At 46.0% G+C, this 24,760-nt stretch overlaps 1 protein-coding gene across 2 annotated transcripts in view; it reads left to right on the forward strand.

Annotated features, from left to right (window-relative positions):
- Window positions 1-24,760, forward strand: part of TTC3 (tetratricopeptide repeat domain 3) — a 150,647-nt gene that overhangs the window by 12,246 nt on the left and 113,641 nt on the right. The window contains exons 3-6 of one of the 2 annotated variants that reach the window (XM_045002449.1): window positions 4,890-4,935; window positions 17,983-18,106; window positions 19,201-19,288; window positions 21,769-21,822. In XM_045002449.1, coding sequence (XP_044858384.1) covers window positions 4,890-4,935; window positions 17,983-18,106; window positions 19,201-19,288; window positions 21,769-21,822 — 312 coding nt within the window. The remainder of the gene's footprint in view (window positions 1-4,889; window positions 4,936-17,982; window positions 18,107-19,200; window positions 19,289-21,768; window positions 21,823-24,760) is intronic. The other variant, XM_045002450.1, reaches the window with a different exon arrangement.

Genomic DNA, 24,760 nt, shown 5'->3' on the forward strand with positions numbered 1-24,760 from the left:
GGCATATCTGCATTTCTACAGCCGAGTTCAAAACAATGACGAGTGGTCACGTGACTTAAGGGGATTATGGGACGTTTCTGGAGGCTGATCAAAGTGCAGTAATGCAACACCTCATTCACACTGATGCTGGGGCGTCTCAGCCAAGACGCATCAGACGTTATTCCTTTCGCTGAGATGGAGTACCAGGAATGCTCTGACCAGGAGTCAGAGCGCTATAGCCAAGCCCTGATAGATCAGATATAGTGATCACTCTGTGAAATGTGTTCACCCACAGGTAATGTGGTGTTTTTGTCTTTTTCCTGTGTTAATCTGAGTGTGCAGTAATTGTCTGGTTTCACCCATGTAGTTGTTGGGGCATTTTGTGTTGACCCTGTAGACTTTTATTCACTGCTATGATGATCAACACCCTCCAACAACACACCTTTCAAGATCCATGGGTCCTACACGTGGCTATCACAACGTCTGGTGTATGTCATCCAGAACTGCCAAAGCAGTCTTGGAGTTACAGGGCTCTTTCTTGAGAAAAGTGGAGGCCCAGCCCTCCCAGTGAGAAGGGTATGATCCCAGAAAGATTGTATAAAGGTTGGAGGTGTAGCACATCTGTAATATCATGACACAGTGGTAATCTTGTCTGACTAAACTGTGTAATTTACCATATTTGGCCATATTCAGTGATTACTTAAAGGGGGGCAGGGACCCCAAGGGACCTGTTGGTTTGATTGCCTGTTTTCCTGAAACGGACGGGTAGGGTTTAGCAGGACTGTGAAGACCAATGGCTGAATGAGTACTCCTGGGAGAATTCTATGCCAAAAAATTAAAAATTCTGCAGAATTCTGCATATTTTATTTGTCAAAGTAATGCAATATAATCACACCAGTTTAACTTATTTTGGTAATTTATTTAAACTACCATACAGAAAAAAAATCACAATAATTGTTCAGCATTTCCTAATGCACAGAAAAGTTAAGTTACAAATACTTTGTAACCAATACTCCGTACTCTAGTTTTAATCTTGGATTTTCATTTAAATTACCTTACAGAACACCAAAATAAAAGTAAAGTAGAATGTTGTTTTAAATTGCTCAGACTTTCACACATGAAAGTCATACAGTGTTGCTAATCATTGTCCTGCCTTTTTAAAAATGGATAGGTAAAATAGATCCTGAGCTGCAGTCTAATCCCCTTGTGCCACTCTGGCAGAGGGGGGAAAAAAATGAGAGAGCACATAGATCTTCCTAGCTGATGATTCCCTTACTGTCATTTACTATAAGGCTACTTTACACTGCCCTGGCAGTGTAAAGGAGCCTTTAAGCTTTTACATGTGTTTTAGGCTCCTGGGAGAACTGACAGAGGGCTTGGCTACACTTGAGAGTTGCAGTGCTGGTGGAGGCTTTCCAGCGCTGCAACTCAGGGTATGGCTACACTTGAGAGTTGCAGCGCTGGTGGAGGCTTTCCAGTGCTGCAGTTAGTAACTGTCCACACCTGCAGGGCACATCCAGCGCTGCAACTCCCTGGCTGCAGCGCTGGCTGTACACCTGGGTTTGCTTCAGGTATAACGAGTGTAGCGCTGGTGCTACAGCGCTGCTTGTAAAGTGTGGCCACACACCAGCGCTGTTATTGGCCTCCAGGGTATTAGGAGATATCCCAGAATGCTTTTAACTAAATTATTCCCTTTGTTTTGTTATGCAGCCTCTCTTTGTTTTGTTGTGGCTCCGGGAGCTGCTTATCTAAAAAAACCAAACACAGCTCCTGTTTGCTGTGATCAATCTGTGAACAATCAAATGAGATCCCCCTGCCTGCCTGATTCACAGGGGTTGAGTGTTTGCTTTTTGCTTGACGAGAGAAACAGCAGGGAGAAAGGGAGTCGGCAGCTGCTTATCTAGTCTGCAGGCTGTTTGCAGTTAAAGAGTAAGGGGTCGGGAAAAGTTTCTGATTTTGCAAGGCAGGGAGCCGATACACAGTGTCGGCTCAAAAATCCCCCCTTTCTCTCTCCCCTGCTCCCTGTCACACTCCACCCCACCCCCCTCTTTTGAAAAGCACATTGCTGCCACTTGAACGCTGGGATAGCTGCCCATAATGCATCACTGCCAACAGCGCTGCAAATGTGGCCACAGTGCAGAGCTGGTAGCTGTGAGTGTGGCCACACACCAGCTCTTTCCCTACACAGCTGTACGACCAGCGCTGTAACTCTCAAGTGTAGCCAAGCCCTAAGAATGGGAACAATTAACCGACAAGGGGACATTAGCAGGCTACCTGCTTAGTTGTTAAATTTCTGCTCTGCTTCACAGGACTGAGCTTGCCTCACAAAACCCTACCCCCTCCAAGCCAGGGACACCACAACAGTGAGGGAGAGGGACAGTCTCTTCTGCTCATCTGTATGCAGGTGTGTGCCCAGCCCTGCCCCCTTAACATCTCTCCATGCATGCTCAAACCCCAGCCCCGCAATCTACATCTGTTGGCTGCTGCAGGCAGATACGCCCAGGCTGCCAGGGACGAGTGTTCCCCACAGATTTCTTTGCTCTCCCATTTTTCTGCAGGGGAGAAAAGCAATCTGAAACAGTATTCTGTGCAGAATTCCCCCAGGAGTAAATGAGGAGTAGTGCTGATTGATTTCTAAGGGCAAGTCTACACTTGAAACGCTGCACTGGTGCAGTTGCATTACTGTAGTGCTTTAATGAAGACTTTAAGGCAATGCAAGAGAGCTCTCCCATTGGTGTAGTTAAACCATCTATCCAAGAGATGGTAGCTATGTCAGTGGGAGAGCTTCTCCCATAGTGCTGTCTACATAGGGGGTTAAGTTGGTATAACTTCATCGCTCGGGGTGTGGATTTTTCACCCCTGAGTGACTTAGTTATACCAATATAGGTCTGTAGTGTAGACCAGACCTGAGGCAAATTCATCCAGTTCTACTCAAAGAAAATAGTAAGACCATTCATGTTGAAGGTGGGTATGATGGTGCACCCCATAAGGCTTTATGGAAATATGCTTATGACTGTATATATGACATAACTGGAATATGTTTTATGCTACATATGCCATGTAACATATCTCTGTAAAGGTATGATCTACTGAATCTATTCATCCGATTTGTATGGATGTATCATTTTTGTATTCGAAGTTATGAATATTGGCTGTGTAGTTGCTTGATTTTTAAGTAGCCTTAGTAAAGCATTTGGTCATCTTATTGAGAAAGGAATGTGCAAATTAAGTGCCCAATCAAGAAACACTTAATGAACAATGGATCTTGAAAGGCTCCAGTCCACATAAGAAGTCTTCCTGGAGACATTCAAGATAGCAGTTGCTGCTGCCTGTAAAAACTGAGTCATGCATGGACATGTGACTTGCCCAGGTGACTCCAAAACTCTATTTTGGAGCTGGACTTTGCACAGGAGAGAGGAGGGGGTCTCCACCCACAAGAGGAAGTCTATTTAAGCCTGGGGGAGACCCCTCCATTTTGTCTTCAGCTGGCTCAAGAGACAGCTTCTCCACCCACAAGGATACCTGAAAGAAATTGGAACAAAGGACAGTAACTACAGGGGGTGTGAGTGATTGCTGGATCCAGACTAGGAGACTAGTCTGTAAAAGGATGCTTACTGGAACACCTCTGAGGGTGAGGTTTTATCTGTATTTAGTTTTCTTACTCTGTTAGGCATAGGCTTGCATGCTTTATTTTATTTTGCTTGGTAATTCACTTTGTTCTGTCTATTACTTGGAACCACTTAAATCCTACTTTCTGTATTTAATAAAATCACTTTTTACTTATTAATTAACCCAGAGTAGACCTGGGGGTATACCTGATAGAGAGAGAGAGCAGTGTTATAGAGGGTGAACAATTTGAGTTTACCCTGCATAAGCTTTATACAGGGTAAAACAGATTTATTTGGGGTTTGCACCCCATTGGGAGTTGGGCATCTGAGTGTCAGCCTTGGTCTATGCTGGTGGGGGGATCAATCTAAGTTAAGAAACTTCAGCTACATGAATAACATAGCTGAAGTCGATGTACTTAGATCGACTTTCAACGGCACCTTCACTGCGGGGAGTCGACTGCTGTCTCCCCCCCCCCCCCCCCGGTCGACTCTGCCCGTGTCTCTCCCCGAGCTGGAGTACAGGAGTCGATGGGAGAGCGCTTGGGGGTTGATTTATCAGGTCTAGGCTAGATGTGATAAATCAATCCCTGCTGGATCGACCACTGCCCACTGATCCGGCCGATAGTGTAGGCATACCCTAAGAAACAGGAACACTTCTTAAGCTGCTTTCAATTAAGCCTACAGCTGTTAGGGGACGTGGTTCAGACCTGGGTCTGGATTTGCAGCAGGCTAGTGGGTCTGGCTCAAGCCAGGCAGGGCACTGAAGTCCCAAGCTGCCACGACAGGAAAGCAGGGGCAGAAGTAGTCATGGCACATCAGTTGGCAGCCCCAAGGGGGTTTCTGTGATCCAGCCCATCACAGTGGGATTAAAAATGCTTGCATTCAGAGTAGAAGGAGTAGAATAATCTTTGTGGCTGTGTCCACAGAACATTTTTTTTTCTTTTATTATTTGAAAGCAAAGTTTTCTAGCACTATTACTATTCCTTGATACCTTAGTACAGCAAAGGGTGAGAAAAGTGGTGATAGACAGGGCTTTGGAGCAGAGCAGTGGAGCTGCATGTTTTGCCTGGAACTGGAGCGGAGCCGGAACAGTCACTATTGGTGCCGGAGCGGAGCAAGTCAAAAATTTGATTGCTCCAAATCTCTGGTGACAGACCTTAAAAAGTCCTTAGCTAAGTTAAATAAAGGTAAACTGCTTTAGAACCAGTTAAATCACTGTTGCTTAGAGGAATTATGTTGCCTGTGGTTTGTGCATTGTGATTTTTATTGCTATTCAAAAAATAAAATTTTCTTTATTTTTAGGTTCGTGAGAAATTTAGAAAGCGTTCTTCAAATAAACACAAAACAGGTATGTAAACTGACATTGGAAGTTAGCAAACATTTTACTGTGTATTTCTTCTTGTCTGCTTTACTTGGTCATTCGGACTGATGTTTCACTTTTTCCCCTCCCCCTTATATTTTGCTTGGATGACTGGGAACATTCTTTTGGAGCCCTGTTGAGCAGAAGCATGTATATTTCATGCTGCAATATTTCTCACTCTTGTCCTAACAGAGAACCATATGTTTGCAAGAATAATATGGATATTTTATTAGGATTACATGCATGCAACCTCTTAGTATGATGTGAGAATTAAAGCTTAAATTAGCATTAATTTTCCACGTCAGGTTCAACTTCACTTTCTTAATGAGGTGTCTTTGAGTTGCTTCAACTATGTGGTCTTGGGCTGCAATCCTGCAGAGGCTTAATTTTACACTGTGAAGAGACCGATTGAAGTCATTGGGGCCAGGATCTAGCAGCTTGGTTTGTTTGAGCTACAGTTTTTTCTGTAACTAAATATGCATTTCTGTAGAAAGGAAGGATTGTCTTGCAGTTAAGGCACTGGACTGTAAATTGGGCGATTTGAGTTGAATTCCTGATTTTGCCAGACTTATTGTGTGTCCATGGGCATGTTGTTGTCAGTTTTTGGCTGCATATGTATTCTCTCTGGCCAGATAGCTCAGAAGCAGACTTTATCGAACTGCCCTAGAAGACCACAGACTTGGTTCAGTGGCAAAGGCACTTGGCCAAGTTTATTATCCTAGCTCCCTGGATCAACATCTACAGTTACACTAGAACATGTATGCCTGTTACAATGGACTTGGCTCAGTGAGCGGTGGCCTTTGACTTCCCCATAGGCTAGACAAAGACACCTTCCCTCTCCATCCCCCCTCCCCGTGACTCTTTGTATACACTGATACAAATAAGTTATGTATTGCCCCTCGGACGTGGTTAGTTACCACCCTTTACCTTGTACATGTTGGCTTGATCAAAACATCTCTGTCCATCACTCTGTCATCCTGACCTTATCTTTAGGAGGGGTAAGTGTGTCACTGTATCATCTTCAGGGAGTATATTTATACCATAACTTGATATTGGGGTGTTCTGGTACTACCCTTCTGGAATGTATTTATGCAAGTATCCTGTGCCTAGCACTTCTTAGGAGTGTTTGTATTTTTGTAATGCCAGCCCTGTTCTTGCCAAGTTCGTGTATCAGACAGTGAACCTGCAAGCAACCATCTGTTTCGTAAGAGGGCCTGACTTTTGCTGAAAGCCTGACTCTTGCAAACTTTGCTTTATATCAGCAGGGCCTGACTTAGGCCCTAGGCCTCATACCAAGTCCCATGCTTCAGGCTCTCTCAGGGTACGTCTACACTACGGGATTATTCCGATTTTACATAAACCAGTTGTGTAAAACGGTTTGTATAAAGTCGAGTGCACGCAGCCACATTAAGCACATTAATTTGGCGGTGTGCGTCCATGTACCGAGGCTAGCGTCGATTTCCGGAGCGTTGCATTGTGGGTAGCTATCCCATAGTTCCCGCAGTCTCCCCTGCCCATTGGAATTCTGGGTTCAGATCCCAGTGCCTGATGGGGCAAAAAACATTGCCGCTGGTGCTTCTGCGTACAGCCTCACCCCTCCCTCCGTGAAAGCAGCAGCCAACCGTTTCACTCCTTTTTTCCTGGGTGAACTGTGCAGACGCCATTCCACGGCAAGCATGGACCCTTGCCCAGAAACCTTATGCAAAGGCTTTTGGAGTACCTCCAGGACAGCTTCATGGAGATGTCCCTGGAGATTTCCGCTCCATCCCCAGACATGTTAACAGACTTTTCCAATAACTGTACTGGCCGTGAATGCATCCCAAGTCCTCAGGGCAAATTAGTAATTAAAAAACGCTTGCTTTTAAACCATGTCTTATTATTTACAAGGTACACTCACCAGAGGTCCCTTCCATGGCTTCATTGTCTGGGATAGTGGCTTGGGAGGGCTGGGAGGGTAATTCCGTCAGGGTGAGAAAAAGCTCCTGGCTGTTGGGGAGAACGGACTGCTGTGTGCTCTCTACAAGCTCTTCCTCCTCCTCATCTTCCCTGTCCGCAGAATCCTCAGCCATGGCTGCGATTACCACCCCCACCTCAGAATCCACGGATGGGGGTGGGATAGTGGTGGTGGACCCCCCGAGAATTGCATGCAGTTCAGCATAGAAGCGACATGTTTTTGGCCCTGCCCCGGACTTTCCGTTTGCTTCTTTGGTTTTCTGGTAGGCTTGTCTGAGCTCCTTAACTTTCACACAACACTGTACTGAGTCCCTGGTGTGGCCTCTCTGCATCATGGCCTTGGAAATTTTTTCAAATGTTTTTTCATTTCGTCTTTTTGAACGGAGTTCTGTTAGCATGGAATCTTCTTCCCATACAGCGATCAGATCCAGTACCTCCCGTGCAGTCCATGCTGGAGCTCTTTTTTGATTCTCAGGAGACTGCATTGTTACCTGTGCTGATGAACTCTGCGTGGTCACCTGTGCCGGTGAGCTCTCCACGCTGGCCAAACAGGAAATGAAATTCAAAAGTTTGCGGGGCTTTTCCTGTGTACCTGGCCAGTGCATCCGAGTTCAGATGGCTTTCCAGAGCGGTCACAATAGTGCACTGTGGGATAGCTCCCAGAGGCCAATACCGTCGATTTGCGGCCACACTAACCCTAATCCGACATGGCAATACCGATTTGAGCGCTACTCCCCTCGTCGGGGAGGAGTATAGATATCGGTTTTAAGAGCCCTTTATATCGATATAAAGGGCCTCGTGTGGACGGGTGCAGGGTTAAATCGGTTTAACGCTGCTAAATTCGATTTAAACGTGTAGTGTAGACCAGGCCCCAACTACATATGTCACTTAATCTCTTTTGACTCATCTATACAGAGGAAGTCCCCTTTCTGGTCTCCCAAAAGAATACACCCAGGTGTTATGCCTCTTGCCCAAATCACAATTGTTCCAGTCTTAGACCAGGACCTGAGTATACCATTCTATATATGTCAACTGTTTATCTCCATATAGGCCTGACTGGGTTTTGAGTACTTGAGTTTTCTACCCTTTGGGAGCCTGTGACCAGTGTTATTGACCAGCCACTTTTGTAACACGCAAGCCATATCAACAGTACGGGCACTGCAGTGGTATGGCAGTGGTGCCATAGCTATGCTGCTGTAACCCCATAGTGTAGACGCAAACTACAGTTGCTGTAGGAAGTCCACCTCCCCGAGTGACAGTAGCTAGGTCAATTGAGGGAGTTTTCTGTTGACCTAACTGTGTCTACACTGAGGGTTAGGGTGGCATAGTTAGAATGCTAAGGAGTGTGGATTTTGAGGCCAACAGATGTTTTCACAATTCTTAAACTTTTCATTTAAAGCAGCTGTATTCAAACATATCCCCTGCATTGTTTGAAACCCAAACAACTGCAACATTAAAAGCCTGGATGTGAAACTGTTTATAAGTAAATGTAAAATAGCCTTCATTTGTATTTATTTTCCCAACTGAGAGAAATGCAAAGAATGAGCATAAATAATGACAAATAGCTTTTTAAATTTATTCTAAAGTGTTTAGAGTTGTCAGTTGCAATCTATGATTTTTAGTTGGCAGATTTGTTTTGTTTAAACTGGTAACCAAAGCCTCAGAAGTAAAAGTCTATCCTTACAAGTTTTGACACCTCATTTAGAAATGTGTAAACTACTCCAGCAAACATGCATACTTGACAAAAAATGAAATTTAAATTTCTCCTTGGAGTGACATTGAGGTCATCATCAATTAATTGTTCTGTAATGTGATGAAGTGGGAAGGTTCTTAATGTCTTCTTTGAATACTGTGTGCCTCAGTTTCCCCTGTTATTCAAGTAGTGTATTTAGGTGGTGGGATAAGAGTGTGTGATCATTGCCGTGACCCTTAGAGGGCAGGTGTGACTGCTGCCTGGGACAGAGAATGGTTGACACTCTGGAGCCTGGCAACTGAGTGCTGGGTCACCACCTCTGCAAGAATCAATTGGAGGTGTTGAAGTAGACCAGGTGACTTGCTGGCCCTGGAAAGAGACAAAGGAATGAGGAGGGGCAACAGGCATGTCTGGGGCCAGGCAGCTGAAAATGATCAGTCTCCTGTTGGGTAATCGGAGTGGGGAATCCAGCGCACCAGGCCCTGGATCCTTCCAAGATGGACTTCGCTGAAAGTTCCTGATTTCTGTGCTAACAAGCTATGGGGTTACAACAGCATAGCTATGACGCCATTGCTATGCTGTTGCAGCATCTGTACTGTTGATATGGCTTTTGTTTTAAGAAAGTGGTTGATCAATAACACCGGTCACAGGTTACCAAAGGGTAAAAAACTATACTGTGTTCCTGTTGACTCATGGTATGTCTACGGTACGAAGTTAATTTGAAATTATTCTATTTGAATTTTTGGAAGCAATTTTATACATTCTTTAGTGTGTCCCCACTAAACTGCGTGAATTCGGCGGAGTGCGTCCACAGTACTGAGGCTAGCATCGAATGTTGGAGTGATGCACTGTGGGTAGCTATCCCATAGTTCCCACAGTTTGGAGTGGGCAAATCTACTGTGGGGGCTGCTGTGATCCAAGTAGCCAACGCAATCATTGACCAGCTGCTATCAAGGGTAGTGACTTTGGGAAATGTGCAGACTATTGTGGATGGCTTTAATGTGCTGGGGTTCCCTAACTGCAGCGGGGTGATAGACGGAATGCATATCCCTATCTTGGCCCCTGCACACCGGGGCAGCCAGTACATAAACTGCAAGGGATACTTTTCAGTGGTGCTGCAAGCACTGGTGGATCACAAGGGACATTTCACCAACATCAACATGGGATAACCAGGAAAAGTGCATGACGCTTGCATCTTCAGAAACTCTGGTCTGTTTGAACAGCTGCAGGAAGGGACTTGCTTCCCAGAGCAGAAAATTACTGTTGGGGATGTTGAAATGCCCATAGTTGTCCTCGGGGACCCAGCCTACCCCTTAATGCCATGGCTCATGAAGCTGTGCATAGGCTTCCTGGGCAGTAGTAAGGAGCAGTTCAACTATAGGCTGAGCAAGTGCAGACTGGTGGTAGAATGTGCTTTTGGATGTTTAAAAGCGCGCTGGTGCAGTTTACTGACTCGGTTAGATCTCAGCACTACCAATATTCCAATTGTAATTGCTGCTTGTTGTGTGCTCAACAATATCTGTGAGAGTAAGAGGGAGACGTTTATGGTGGGATGGGAGATGGAGGCAAATAGCCTGGCGGCCAATTTTACACAGCCAGACAACAGGGCGATTAGAAGAGCACAGCATCAGAGAAGCTTTGAAAGCCAGTTTCATGACTGGCCAGGGTACGGTGTGACAGTTGTATTTTGTTTCTCTTGAAGTTAACCTGTCCCCCCCTATATATATATGAAAGGAAATAGTTTTTAAACAATTTTGACTTTGTTCTTTATTATTTGTTGCACAACACATTCAAAGAAATCAGAAGGTAGACCCGGGGAGTGGGGGGGTATTTGGGTTAGCGGGGTGGAGGAGGAGGGAAGGACAAGTCCAGAAACCAAATCAAAAGTTCTCATATGTCAGCTTTCTGCTGCTTGGGCGATCCTCTGGGGTTGAGTGTGTGGATCCCTGTAGCCTCCCCCTTTGTGTTCTTGGGCATCTGGGTGAGGAGGCTATGGAACTTGGGGAGGGTGATCATACAGGGGCTGCAGTGGCAGTCTGTGGTCTTGCTGCCTTTCCCGCATTAGATCCACCATATAGCTCAGCATGTCAGTTTGCTCCCCCATGAGCTTGACCATAGCGTCCTGCCTGCTCTCATCGTGCGCGTCCCTCCTCTCTTCATGTTTCTGTAATGCTTTACGGGACTCGGCAATTGTTAGGGCCCAGCTGAATGCCTGAAGGCAGTCAGTGCAGGAGAACTGCATGAGCTCGGCGAACGTGTCGTCCCGAGTTCATTTTTTCTGCCTTCTAATCTGGACTAGCCCCTGGGATGGAGTAGATAGGTGCTGCGTTGAAACATTTGCACCTGCAGGAGGAGAAAAAGGGAGGGTAGTATTTTAAAATATACATTTCAGAGAACAAAGGGGACACTTTCTCAGTGAAACAGGTAATTCATAGTACACAGCACATGTTCTTTCTGTACAAGTTAGCATTTTGCCTCTTGTACGGAAGTGCCTGCCACTTTGGTGTGAGTAAGCCATCACACATGGCCGGGCAGCAGAATTTGGCTTGTAGGCAGCCATGGTAAGCCCTAGGGGCACGTGGGGTTCTGCTTCTTCCGCATTCATTTCAATGCTTTAAAACTGCCGGGCCCCCTTTCCCATAGCAAGCAATGCCTGGTGGGTTTGCCATGTAAAAGGAGGGCCTGTGGGCTCTCTGGGAAGATCACTTTATACCCACCCCCGTACCCACTGCATGGGGCCAATGAGGCTCTGAGCATGGATGAGCCCTTTAAACTAAATGCGAACAGCCCAGCGTAGTTGGGTTTCCCCCAAGTCCCCCACCGCATGGCTCTGATCAGGCTCTCACTCACCAGAAGAACCTTCTCCAGGGTCATGGTCCGGGAGCCCACCTTGGGAGTTGGGGGAGGCTATTGGCTCCAGCGTTAAGCATAGTTCCTGGCTAGGGAGGAAAACAGATTCCCCACTTGCCACCTTTGCATTGTCCTCCTACTCCTCTTCGTCCTTCAATGACTCAACCTCCTCGCTCTGTGCAACTCCCCCCTTGCAGGTGTTCCCAGACAATGGTGAGGTAGTGGTGGCGCCACCCTCCATAATTGCATTCAGCTCATGGTAGAAGCGGCATGTATGGGGCTGTGACCCAGATCGCCTATTCGCCTCCCTGGCTTTTTGATACGCTTGTCTGAGCTCCTTGATTTTTTTTGTACGACACTGCTCTGTGTCCCTGGAGTAGACTCTTTCCATCATGGCCCTGGAGACGTTAGCATACGTATTTGCGTTCTTTTTTTTTTTTTGGGGGGGGGGGGGGGAGGAACGTAATTCTGCCATAACAGATTCGTCTCCCCAACGTGCGATGAGATCCAGTACCTCCAGTTTGGACCATGCTGGAGCTCGTCTGCGAATCTGGAACTGTGTGATCTCTTGTGATGGTGTTATCTACTGATGGTCACCTGTGCTGATGGTGACCAAACAGGAAATGAAATTCAAAAGTTCCTGGGGCTTTTCCTGCCTACCTGGCTAGTACATCGAATTTGAGAGTGTTGTCCAGAGCGGTCACAAGGGAGCATTCTGGGACAGCTCTTGGAGGCCAATAATGTCGAATTGCGTCCACAATACCTTTAACCTGGGATTGCGATCTCGATTTAAGCGCTACTCCACTTGCCGAGGTGGAGTACAGAAATCGGATTAAAGAGCCCTTTAAATTGAAAAAACTGGTTTGGTGGTGTGAACGGATTAATTTTTTTTTTTTCGAATTAACTCAGCTAATTCCGAAATAAACGACTAGTGTAGACCAGGCCTAATAAACCTTCTGTTTTACAATGCTGGCTGAGAGTCACTGCTGACTGGGAAGTGGAGTTGAATGGCCCTTTGGAGACATGTAAGGCTTCCCTGGGTGTCCCATCTAGGTGGACCCACTGCGGGGAGCTCCCGGTGGGAATGGGGGGTGCTGAATGCTCTGAGATTGGACCCAGGAAGCGCCAAAGCCGAGGAGGCTTCTTGCCCTGGACAGTGTGCCCTGAAGGGAGTTATGCTGCACCAGAGTCTTGGCTAAGCTTCTTCCAGAGTAGTTCCAGAACACCTAGATTGTGACTCCTGTGAGGGTCCAGAGTGAATGGACTCCCTGAGGGGGTCCACCGCGAGAGACAGGCGTGCTGGAGGCTCAGGGAGGTGCGGTTCCAGGAGGCAGTGGAGTCCAGGGCTTAACCTCTGAGAGAGAGTGGACACCCAAGAAGGGCTGTTACACTGAAGGGGCGTTCCTACCAGGGACCATACAGAGCTGAGTGGGAGCACTGGGCCTGTGAGTCCGTGACCTGTACAATTTCCTCATGAATAGTGACTTTTTTTTGTCATTTTAGGCCACTATTAGGACTGTCCTACTAGTTTCTGTCTCAACTTGCATAACTGGTCAGACTCTGAATACTATGATTGAGGAGGGAGTGGAGTGGCAGTGACAATTGTCATTGTTTGTCCTTAACAAGTACCTCATCTCTTTTGAGGCTGACATACACTTTTCTGGTCATGTCAGAAAAACACCTTTGATGGCATGCTCTTGGAGGCCAATAAAGGTTTCTGAAATTCAGTAGGTTCTAAGGGCTTGGCTACACTTACAAGTTGCAGCGCTGGTGGAGGCTTTCCAGCGCTGCAATTACACCCCGTCCACACTTGCAGGGCACAACCAGCGCTGCAACTCCCTGGTTGCAGTGCTGGCTGAAAACCCGTCAGGGTTGGGGTATAAGGAGTGCCGCTGCTCAGCAGGTGTGGACACTCACCAGCGCTTTAATTGTCCTCCAGGGAATAAGGAGTTATCCCAGAATTCCTGTTCAGCCACTCTGCTCATCAGTTTGCACTCTACTGCTCTTGCCTCAGGTGACCCGCCCTTTAAATGCCCCGGGAATTTTAAAAATCTCCTTCCTGTTTGCTGCAGCCAGGTGTGTGTGGAGTGCAATCAGTTAATCTTTGCAGGTGACCATGCCTCCACGCGGCAAACGAGCCCCAGCATGGAGCACTGGCGAATTGCAGGACCTCATTAGTGTTTGGGGGGAGGAAGCTGTGCAGTCCCAGCTGCGCTCCAGCCGTAGGAATTACGATACCTTTGAGCAGGTATCAAGGTCCATGCTGGATAGGGGCCATGATCGGGACGCACTACAATGCAGGGTGAAAGTTAAAGAGCTGCGGAGTGCCTATTACAAAGCCCGCGAGGATAATCGCCGATCCGGAGCTGCCCCCACGACCTGCCGTTTTTACAGGGAGATGGACGCGATACTTGGGGGTGACCCCACTGCCAATCCCAGGACCACGATGGACACTTCTGAGCCGGGTGGGGGACAGGAGGAGGAGGCGGAGGCGGGGGGGGGAGGAATACGCGAGTGACACCCCAGAAGACACCCCAGAGTCCCTTGAGGCATGCAGCCAGGAGCTCTTCTCAAGCCAGGAGGAAAGTACCCAATCGCAGCAGCCAGCAGTTGCAGAAGGACAAGCAGAGCAGCGGGTTACCGGTAAGCGGCTTTTATTTTCTGGGTGGAAATGTTTCTGGAGAGGAAGGGGGGTTCGGGCTGTATGCATGCCAGCCTAGATGTGGAATAGCCCATTGATGTGGTCTATCACGTCGCGGTAATCGTCTGCAGTTATCTCAGCAAAAGTTTCAGCCAGAGCGTGGGCAATATGCCTGCGCAGGTTTATAGGGAGAGCCACTGTTGTCCTTGTCCCAGTCAGGCTAACGCGTCCGCGCCACTGTGCCGCGAGGGGGGGGGACGGACCATCGCTGAACACAGGCAACCCGCATAGGGTCCAGGGCGGAATCCACATTGCTGTAGAAGAGCCTCCCGCTGTTCCCTAGTGACTCGCAGCAAGGAGATATCTTCCAGGATTAACTCCTGTGAAAAATGTTGGGAGACTCTTTAGTGAAGCTAGTGATAGAGATAGGGAGATAGTGAAGATCACCCCTGCAGCTGCATCTTCACTCAAACCCTCTATCACTGAAGCTTACCCAAAGCAACCAGCACCCCTCTATCACTCAAGCCCCACTTCTCCCTCCATAAGCACCCCTCACTCACCATTTTGTGGCTTCTGCTGTGTTATGTGTGTGGTAAAAGAATGCTAAACTGAGGACTAAGAACTCCTTCAGTGTGTGGGAATTTCAGTCTTGAGATAATGAACACAATGCTTCCCTGTTAAATGTTGTCAATTCTTTTTTTCTAAAGTGACCTTGACTGCTGGACTGACCAGATGTACCACAGCACAGAAGTTGCAGAATTTGAGAAAAAATCCCCGAAAGAGCAAGGAAGACATGCTGAGAACTGTTATTGCTCACTCTGCTAGAGAGAGTAAAAACTTGCAGGAGTGGAGAGACAAGGAAAGCAGGATCCGCAAGAGAAATGCAGTGGCCAAGAGGAAAAGCACAGAGAAGTTGCTAAGCATCCTGTCGTGCCAAGCGGACTCTATCGAGTCACTCGTTGCCATGCAAGCAGAGCACTACCGTGCTACTCCCCCCCCCCCCGCCCCGTCGTCCCAAAGCTTTTTGCCTTGTGCACCAATGTCAGTTCAAACCCCCCTTCCCCAGCATCCAGGTTCTTACCACCACAAGCTGCCTCCAACACCTGTACGTTCACCAACCAGCCCTGCTAACTACAACCCTTACCCTCTGCACTCAACCCCCATCACCATGCAGTTTATGCACCCTGAAGTGCAGGATTCATTGCACAGCACTCCAGACAGGACGTATGCAAACTTGTGACTGTGCAGTTCACCAACCCACACCCCTGCCCTCTTGTGTTCATGAAATGTTGTGTTTCTGTCTGTCAAGGAAGTTTTTTTTCTTTTCAATAAAACAATTTTTGGCTTTGAAAACAGTCTTTATTATAGCAGATAGTGAAAGATACCTTAGCCCAGTAAAGAAAGAGGCACTGCAAATCATTTTAGGGATAATAGAATAACAGTGTAAACAGTGCAATTCACTCCCATGCAAGGCAGCAAACATTACTGTTGGCTTTCAGCCTCAAATTCTTCCCTCAAGGCATCCCTAATCCTTGTAGCCCTGTGCTGGGCCTCTCTATTAGCCCTGCTCTCTGGCTGTGCATATTCAGCCTCCAGGACTTGAACCTCGGTGGTCCATGCCTGACTGAATGTTTCACCCTTCCCTTCACAAATATTATGGAGGGTACAGCAAGCGGATATAACCGCGGGGATGCTGCTTTCCCCCAAGTCTAGCTTCCCATACAAGGAACGCCAGCGGGCTTTTAAAGGCCCAAAAGCACACTCCACAGTCATTCGGCACCGGCTCAGCCTGTAGTTGAACCAGTCCTTGCTCCTGTCAACCTTCCCTGTATAGGGTTTCATGAGCCAAGGCAGTAACGGGTAAGCGGGGTCTCCAAGTATCACAATGGGCATTTCGACGTCCCCTACTGTGATCTTCCTGTCTGGGAAAAAAGTCCCTGCCTGCATCTTCCTGAACAGGCCACTGTTCCGAAAGATGCGTGCATCATGCACCTTTCCAGGCCAGCCTGTGTAAATGTCAATGAAATGCCCACGGTGATCCACAAGCGCCTGGAGAACCATAGAGAAATACCCCTTACGATTAACGTACTCTGATGCCAGGTGGGGGGGGGCAGAATAGGAATATGCGTCCCATCTATCGCCCCTCCACAGTTAGGGAAACCCATTTGTGCAAAGCCATCCACAATGTCCTGCACGTTCCCCAGAGTCACGGTCTTTCTTAGCAGGATGCGATTAATTGCCTTGCAAACTTGCATCAAAACGATTCCAACGGTCGACTTTTCCACTCCAAACTGGTTCCCGACCGACCGGTAGCTGTCTGGAGTTGCCAGCTTCCAGATTGCAATAGCCACCCGCTTTTCCACCGTCAGGGCAGCTCTCAATCTTGTGTCCTTGCGCCGCAGGGTGGGGGCGAGCTCAGCACACAGTCCCATGAAAGTGGCTTTTCTCATACGAAAGTTCTGCAGCCACTGCTCGTCATCCCAGACTTCCATGACGATGTGATCCCACCAGTCAGTGCTTGTTTCCCGAGCCCAAAAGCGGCGTTCAACGGTGCTGAGCATTTCCGTGAATGCCACAAGCACTGTAGTGTCATACGCAGCAGGCAAATCCATATCGATATCATCGTCAGACTCCTCACTGTCACTTTGGAGCTGAAGGAATAGCTCGACTGCCAAACGTGTTGTGCTGGCGACACTCATCAGCACAGTCCTCAGCAGCTCGGGCTCCATTTCCCACAGAAATCGCGATTCACACACAGAGCAGAAAGACGCTCACAATGGCGCCAAACGTTGCCGGAAAGACAGAATGCTGGGATGTGAAGCGATGCACCACGGGGCGTTGGAACAGGAAGCGGAATGACCCACACACTTCCTTCCCCTTCCCACAATACTCGGCGCCAAAACGGGACGAGGTGCTCTGTGGGATAGCTGCCCACAATGCACCTCTCAATATAGCGCTGGAAAGTGCTGCAAGTGTGGCCACACTGCAGCGCTGGTAGCTGTCAGTGTGGCCACACTCCAGCGCTGGCCCTACACAGCTGCATGACCAGCGCTGTAACTCCCAGCGCTGCAACTTGTAAGTGTAGCCAAGCCCTAAGTGTCTTGGTATATTAATATAATCTGTTGTCCTGGGTCCTCTGTGTAGTGGCTTCTGAGTGTCCTTTTACTGGACTTGTTTCTCACATGTAACCTGGACAGTCAGATGACCTATTTTAGGTCTGATTGCAGCACAAAGAGCTTTAGAAATCTTATTGTGGTCATGCATCAGGCAGAGAAAAATCTGCTTTGATCGTGGTCTTTGCAGCATTCTGATCAGTTGAATTGTTCTGAGTGATTAGTGACCTGGTTAATTAATGCAGTTTGCAATTTGCAGTCTTGGGTCAGTCAAGTGTATCTCACGACCAGGAGTTTCCAAGTTACTTTTTAATTAATATTGCTTGGTTCCAGATAGAGCCATGTACCTCTTCTGATTGGAAGAGGGAGAAACAAATGCTTGATTTCAGCCTGCTTAAGTAATGGGAGATGTATGGACCAGAAACCTGTAGGTTAGATGCATGTTCTCCCTTTCAGTGAAAGCAGACAGGAAGTTGTATGTATTATTGCTAGAGATTTCTTGAGAGAGAGTAATATGTCCTTTCTTAAAAAAACACTAACCTCCCCCAACCCCTAAAGAACATCTCTTGACACTGATAGTTTGCCCATTTCTTTTGCCAGTCTCCCAAATAACTCAGCTATACCAGGAGCGTTCAGATTTCCTTGATTCCAGGTTTTAGGTCTGAGCATAGCATAGAAATTACTCCTAGTGGTTTGTTTTTTTTTGTTTTTGTTTTTTTAAAATAAACATTCAGCTTTGGTTATTCTTAATCAGGTTCCTTATGTCTTCCTTTTCTTTTCTTAAGCAGTTGATCCCTGTGAAGTGTGGTGCAGTAAGCCAGTTCATGTACTGAAAGACTATTGCGATGTGATTAAAATCTACATCGTTTGGCCGTTTCTGTTTAAATTTGAGAATAAACCTGATTTCAGGTAAGCATGCATGTATTCATATTGGTTAATCTTGTCCTTTACATTTTTGTTTTTGTTTTAATGCTTCAATCTGGCCATGAGCAAAGTTGGCTATAACTGGGCCATACCAAATTCATGGTCCATTTTGGTCAATTTCACGGTCAAATTATCTATTTAAATCTGAAATATCAGTGTTGTAATCTGTAGGAGTCCTGACCCGAAAAGGAGTTCTGGGAGGGTCGCAAAGTTGTTGTAGGAGGGTTGCGATATACTACTACCCCTACTTCTTCACAGCTGCTGGCGGCAGCGCTGTCTTCAGAGCTGGGTGGCCAGAGAGCGACAGCTTCTGGCCGGGAGCCCAGCTCTGAAGGCAGAACCACTGCCACCAGCAGTGCAGAAGTAAGGATGGCATGATATGGTTTTGCCACCCTTACTTCCACGCTGCTGCCTTCAGAGCTGGGCCCTCAGCCAACAGCTGCCACTCTCAGGCTGCCCAGCTCTGAAGGCAGCAGCACAGAAGTAAGGGTGATATGGTATGGTATTGCCATCCTTACTTCCACCCTTCTGCTGGCTGGATGCTGCCTTCAGAGCTGGATGTCTGGCCAACAATCACCACTCTCCAGCCTCCCAGCTCTGAAGGCAGCACAGAAGTAAGGGTGGCAATACTGCAACCCCCCTAAAATAACCTTGCACCGCCCGACCCACAACCCACTTTTGGATCAGGACCTCCAGTTTCAGAAACACTGGTCTCCCCCTAGGAATCTGTATAGTATAGAGTAAAAATACACACAAGACCAGATTTCACAATTTGTGACATGTTTTTCATGGTCGTGAATTTGGTAGGGCCCTAGCTATAACTGAAGAGACTTTTGATTCTGAATATCAGGGATAAACTCTTCAAAAATGGATGCCTATATTTAAACATCCAAATCATTGCCCTGGTTTTTGAAAGTGCTAAGAACCCAGCAGCTACCATTGATTTCCCATTTTGAAGAGATTGCTCTAGGTTTCTAAACACTGTCTTCTTTAGATCGGACTGACTTTAATATTAATAGCTAAGGCTATATAATAGGACAAAAATTACTTTTCTAAAAAAATAAATGTTTTCATTTAAGCAATTCCTACTATTGTGAGCTAAGTTTGAAGAGACTCTGGGATATTGAGGTTCTGGAAGACATTGTTGATTTGGCTAAGAAAGTTGTGGTAAGTGGTGTTCTATAACTTATGTTTTCAAATGTGTTAGACTGCTTAATTAGCACCTTGCCATGATACAGATCTTGATTTATATGTTAAAATTAGAACAAGGCAGTTGTTTCTGCTAGGGTGAATAAATATGTTGACAGCCGGTTGGGTTGCACTATGAGTTACTGTTCTTGTAAGGGAAGTACAATGATTCAGTGATGTCTGCAAGAAAACTGGCTCTGGGGGCTTGATTGGAGCATGGATCATCTGTTCGTCACATGTTTGGACAGTGGATAGCACACGGGGCCGGTGCAACCATTTAGGCGACCGCCACTGGGATTTGCGGGGCGCCATTTTCTTCGGCAATGACCGTGGCGGCTGGATCTTCGGCCGCCCCGGTCACCGCTGGCATTTAGGCAGAGGGAGCTGGGGCAGAGGAGCGCGGGGAGGGCCGCCTGCAGCAAGTAAGGGGCGGGGGGTGGCACGCACGGGAACTCCCCGCCTCAGCTCATCCCCGCCCCACCTCATCCCCGAGCACGTCGTGGCTGCTTCACTTCTTCCACCTCCCAGGCTTGTGGCGCCTAAGCAGATTGGCGCCGCAAGCCTGGGAGGCGGGAGAAGTGAAGCAGTGACGGCATGCTTGGGGTGCTCGTGCTCCTGTGCGAAGCAGGGGTGAGCTGGGGCGGGGGGGTGCCTCAAGGTGGGGGGTGGGGAGCTGCCGCAAGGGGGGTGTCTCAGGGCGGAGGGGGGGAGCTGCTAGGGGGGTGCTCAGGGTGGGGGTGCGGGGGGGGTAAGGTGGAAGTTTCGCCTAGGGCGCGAAACATCCTTGCACCGGCCCTGATAGCACAGCATTCCCTGATCCATGATTGCAGTACAGACAGTAGAGCCTACTCACAGAGTGAAATAAAGTTGCTTTTTCTTGGTCACTTTCACTCCTCTTTTGCTCAGTAACAGTTTGCTGTTTGAATCTTGCTGCTGCTGCTGGTCTGGTCCAAAACAACCATGTACTGATAGGAGATGCCAAACAAAGGAGAGAGGGAAGCAGCAAAGTAAACTGAGGATTGTGCGCGAGTGTGCAAATGATGAACCAAATATTTTAGTGTGTGTTTGGTGTGGTGCTTTTTTTTTTCTTTTTTCTTTTTTTTTCCAATTGAGCTATTGCACAGTTTTTACTTGGAAAATTATGTGATCAATGGAAGATTGGTTGTGTGCAACCCAAAACTGCATCCTGATGGTCCACTCTGCCGCTACATGACTTCATATTAACTAGTGCAGTGGTTCTCAACCAGGGGTACATGTACCCCTTGGGTACACAGAGGTCTTTCAGGGAGTATGTCAACTCATCAAGATATTTACCTAGTTTTACAACAGGCTACATAAAAAGCACTAGTGAATTCAGTACAAACTAAAATTTCCTACAGATAATGACTTGTTTACACTGTTTTATATACTGTACCACTGAACTGTAAGTACAATATTTATATTCCAATTGATTTATTTTATAATTATATGATCATAATGAGAAAGTAAGCAATTTTTCAGTAATAGTGTGCTTAACATTTTTTTATATTTTGATGTCTGATTTTATAAGCAAGCACTTTTTAAGTGAGGTGAAATTTGGGGTACGCAAGACAAATCAACCTCCTGAAAGAGGTACAGTAGTCCAGAAAGGTTGAGAACCACTGTACTAGTGGGTCGCACACTTTGTTCCCTCTGTCTGAGCACATTGCCCTTACAAGGCGTCCTTTCATCCTAGGCTATGACTACACTATGCAGCTTTTAGCGACATGGTGTGGTGCTATAGCTACGCTGCTAAAAGCTGCACAGTGTAGCTGCTGTTTGTTGGCAGAAGAGTGCTCTCTTGACTGCAAAAAAAACCCCTTCCCCGCCCACCAGCAGCAGCTTTGTCTGCAGGAGAGTGCTCCTGCTGATAAGGAGCTGTTCGCACTGGTGCTTTTCCTTGATAAAACTTTTGTCATTTGGGGGTGTATTTTAACACCCCGAACAACAAGTTTTGCTGACGAAGTGCCAGTGTAGCCATACCCCTGGTATTCCCTCCAACAAGCTCCCTGTGTACCAGCCTTCTTCTATTTTCCTTCTCCCCACTGTCCCTTCACCCCACTATTCTTATTTTTTGTCTTTCTGTCTGGGAAATAAGTCATTTTGGATATCAACATTGTACTGTATTGGGAGGATCCACAAAGCTGAGATAGAGGGGATATTGTTACAAGGTAAGGTGTTAATGGCTGCTATCAACTGGTTCTTTGAAGCTGCTGGCTCTCCTAATCAGATTCCTCTTTTTCCCTTCTGATTTTCATCAAAATCAATATGATTCTACTCACTGTTGCCTAGAACATTCCCTGAATTTTTTGAATGCATCAGATGTGGCATTCAAACGTTATTGCATTACAGACAGAGAAATGCCGTTGAGTGAACAACCTTACTTTGCTTTTGGTTGCGTGAAAAGTTGATTTATTTTTTGTTTTGTTTTTTTTCCCCAGAACAATCCATTTTTTATCAGTGGCATATTGAGTATTGGTACTCGAATAGAAAATGTAAGTTATTTTGACTTGAACAACAACAAAATTCTCCTGTAAATACAAATAAGGCGTTTCCATCTGTCCGCAGTATTTCTTTTCTACATATAAACAAAGTACATGGGTATATAACAGCTAGAGCCCTTGATGGTATAATAGGTCTCATTTTCTTAGAAGTCTCCCAGTTCTGAAGTTTTGGTGCATGGATGTACTTTTTCTTCTGCATGTTACTTTCTCTTAACCTACACAGATGACATAAACTGGAAAGTTACTTTAACGTTAAAAAAAGAAGTTTGCTTTATAGTTTGCCATTTTGAAGACCATATCATAGCCACTTTTAATAGTGGAAGAAATAAATCAGGCACAGCTATAACTTGTTACTGGATAATTCACTACTTATATTTTTATTTAATTTAAATGGCATTTTGTCTTGAGGGACATGCATTTAATAGTAAATAAAATAATATTCTAAATTCACAAAATCTGTTTTAAAAGCACACTGATAGAACATACCAGCTAACAAACATTCTGCACTCAACCCCACTCGTTTAGAAAAAGCTTTGGAATGTGCTTTGATGGTCCCCCAACTCAGGCTGTGTTGGACACGGGAGAAGTGTATTTCAGAGTCAAGGGCTTTTCACTTGCAACACCCTGCTTGAGGAATGTCCATTCTCATGTCAGCTGTTGTCTCAGTTTGGGCTGAAGCACAAATACATAGGCGGGTGTAGTAGAGTTCTCAGTTGGCTTGAGTGGCTTAGTGGTTAGCGTCCACTCAGTAGTGATAGGGGAATCTGTGCCCACCCACTCCACCAGGCTCTGACCCAGGGCCCTATGAGCGTCAGCAGTGTTGATAGACCCTCTGAGCTACCCTCTCTGGGTTGCTTCCTACCACTGCACCTTCTGCTTCTGGTCCCAGATAAGGGAAAAATAAAAACATAAGAACATAAGAGTGGCCATACTGGGTCAGACCAAAGGTCCATCTAGCCCAGTATCCTATCTACTGACAGTGGCCAATGCCAGGTGCCCCAGAGGGAGTGAACCTAACAGGTAATGATCAAGTGATCTCTCTCCTGCCATCCATCTCCACCCTCTGACAAACAGAGGCTAGGAACACCATTCCTTACCCATCCTGGCTAATAGCCATTAACGGACTTAACGTCCATGAATTTATCCAGTTCTTTTTTAAACGCTGTGTAGTCCTAGGCTTCACAACCTCCTCAGGCAAGGAGTTCCACAAGTTGACTGTGCGCTGTGTGAAGAAGAACTTCCTTTTATTTGTTTTAAACCTGCTGCCCATTAATTTCATTTGATGGCCCCTAGTTCTTGTATTATGGGAACAAGTAAATAACTTTTCCTTATTTACCTTCTCCACATCACTCATGATTTTATATACCTCTATCATATCCCCCTTATTCTCCTTTTTTCCAAAAAGAAAAGAAAACAACGTGAACTGGGCTCAGCATATAGTCCTGTACTTCAGGGATGCATCTCTAGCCCCTTTTGGTGGAGTAGTTCTGTACTCCTCTCCAGGGTTCTGAGCGGGCTTTGCTCCCTTTTCAACGATGTTGCCAGTTGGAGCATGTTCTGCAGGGTTAGAGGGGCAGGGCTAGCTGGGCCCAGGACTGTCCTTTAACCCCTTACATTCCAGTTTGGGGTTTCTATACCCACCACAGTGGGTCACCAAGAAAAATGCTAAATAGATCAAAGCCTACAATTGAATGGTACCCATAAGTTAATTGAAAGCCACTGCAGTTGAAAAGAAGCTTGCGCTGCATGTGGGAAACCCAGATAAGTAAGTAGATTGTCTCATTTTACATTAACTGATGTTTCCAAATGGTCTTCAACAGGAGCACTCATTCTGTTGAAAAGTAGCTTGCAGGATGATGCAGACTCTTAAAAGTGATCACCAAAATAAGCCTTCTGCAGAAACACCTTACCTTTAGCGCGCACAATACAAAATTAACTCAAAATTTGATGCTACAGTGACAAAATACAAAATTTAAGTTGGTAGGTGTAAACTGATATTTACTTGTTTTCTTCGGTGGAGTGATTTTAAATGATTGAATAGTGCATTACAGATATTCTAAAAAATCCTGCAATTCTTGGATTCAAGTACACTAGTACTGATGATTAATCTGTCAAAAAGAGAAGTTAGGGGAAAGCAGGGTGAATAAAAATCAGTGATTTTTTAAAAAGTTTTTAAAATTTAAATTAAATACATTTTAAAAAATAAAACTTTTGAATTCGCTTTCATATTTCACATTTATCTTAAGACCTAAGCTTACTATAATCTGTTAAAACAATTTAAATTAAAAAAATAAAGGGTACGTTTGCCAGACTTTTAAAGAAAGTTAGACCACTTAACTGGTGGAAGTCACTTTCAAAGCGCCTGGAACCAGTTTTTAATAGCAGTAGCCTCTTCTATAGGTACAGAGAGAATATTTTCTTCTTTTTTCATTTTATTTAACTAGTTCAGTTTAGTGACTAGTTTATTCAAAGTTAAGAAACCAGTTGGGAGTTGCTAATGCAAGAAAGCTTGTTTTCCTCTTCCAACCTGAATAAAAGCTAGATGTGAGAAGATGTTGGACAATGGTGACCAAAAACAATCAGTTCAATTCACTAACTAGAGATGACAAAACAACGTACTATGTTAGTTTTAAATGCAAACCATGTTTTGATAAACAGTTTCTTAGATATCCAGCACATTTAAGGTAGTTTACTCTTGGAAGAATTCTCTGCCAAACACTTAAAAATTTTGCACACAATATTTTAAAATTTTGCAAAATTCAAAATATTTTTTGTCAAAATAACACAATATAATCATGCTCCCAGTATCAGCCTGGGACTGTCAGTGGGAGCCTCAACCCCCTGTGCCAGGCATGTGCAGGAATGCTGAGGGGAAATCACAAATTCAGTGTGAAAAAGTAAAGTTCTGCAGGGAACACTAATTCTGCAC

This window comes from Mauremys mutica, chromosome 1, assembly GCF_020497125.1.
Source record: "Mauremys mutica isolate MM-2020 ecotype Southern chromosome 1, ASM2049712v1, whole genome shotgun sequence".
In the NCBI taxonomy this organism is placed as follows: Eukaryota; Metazoa; Chordata; order Testudines; family Geoemydidae; genus Mauremys; species Mauremys mutica.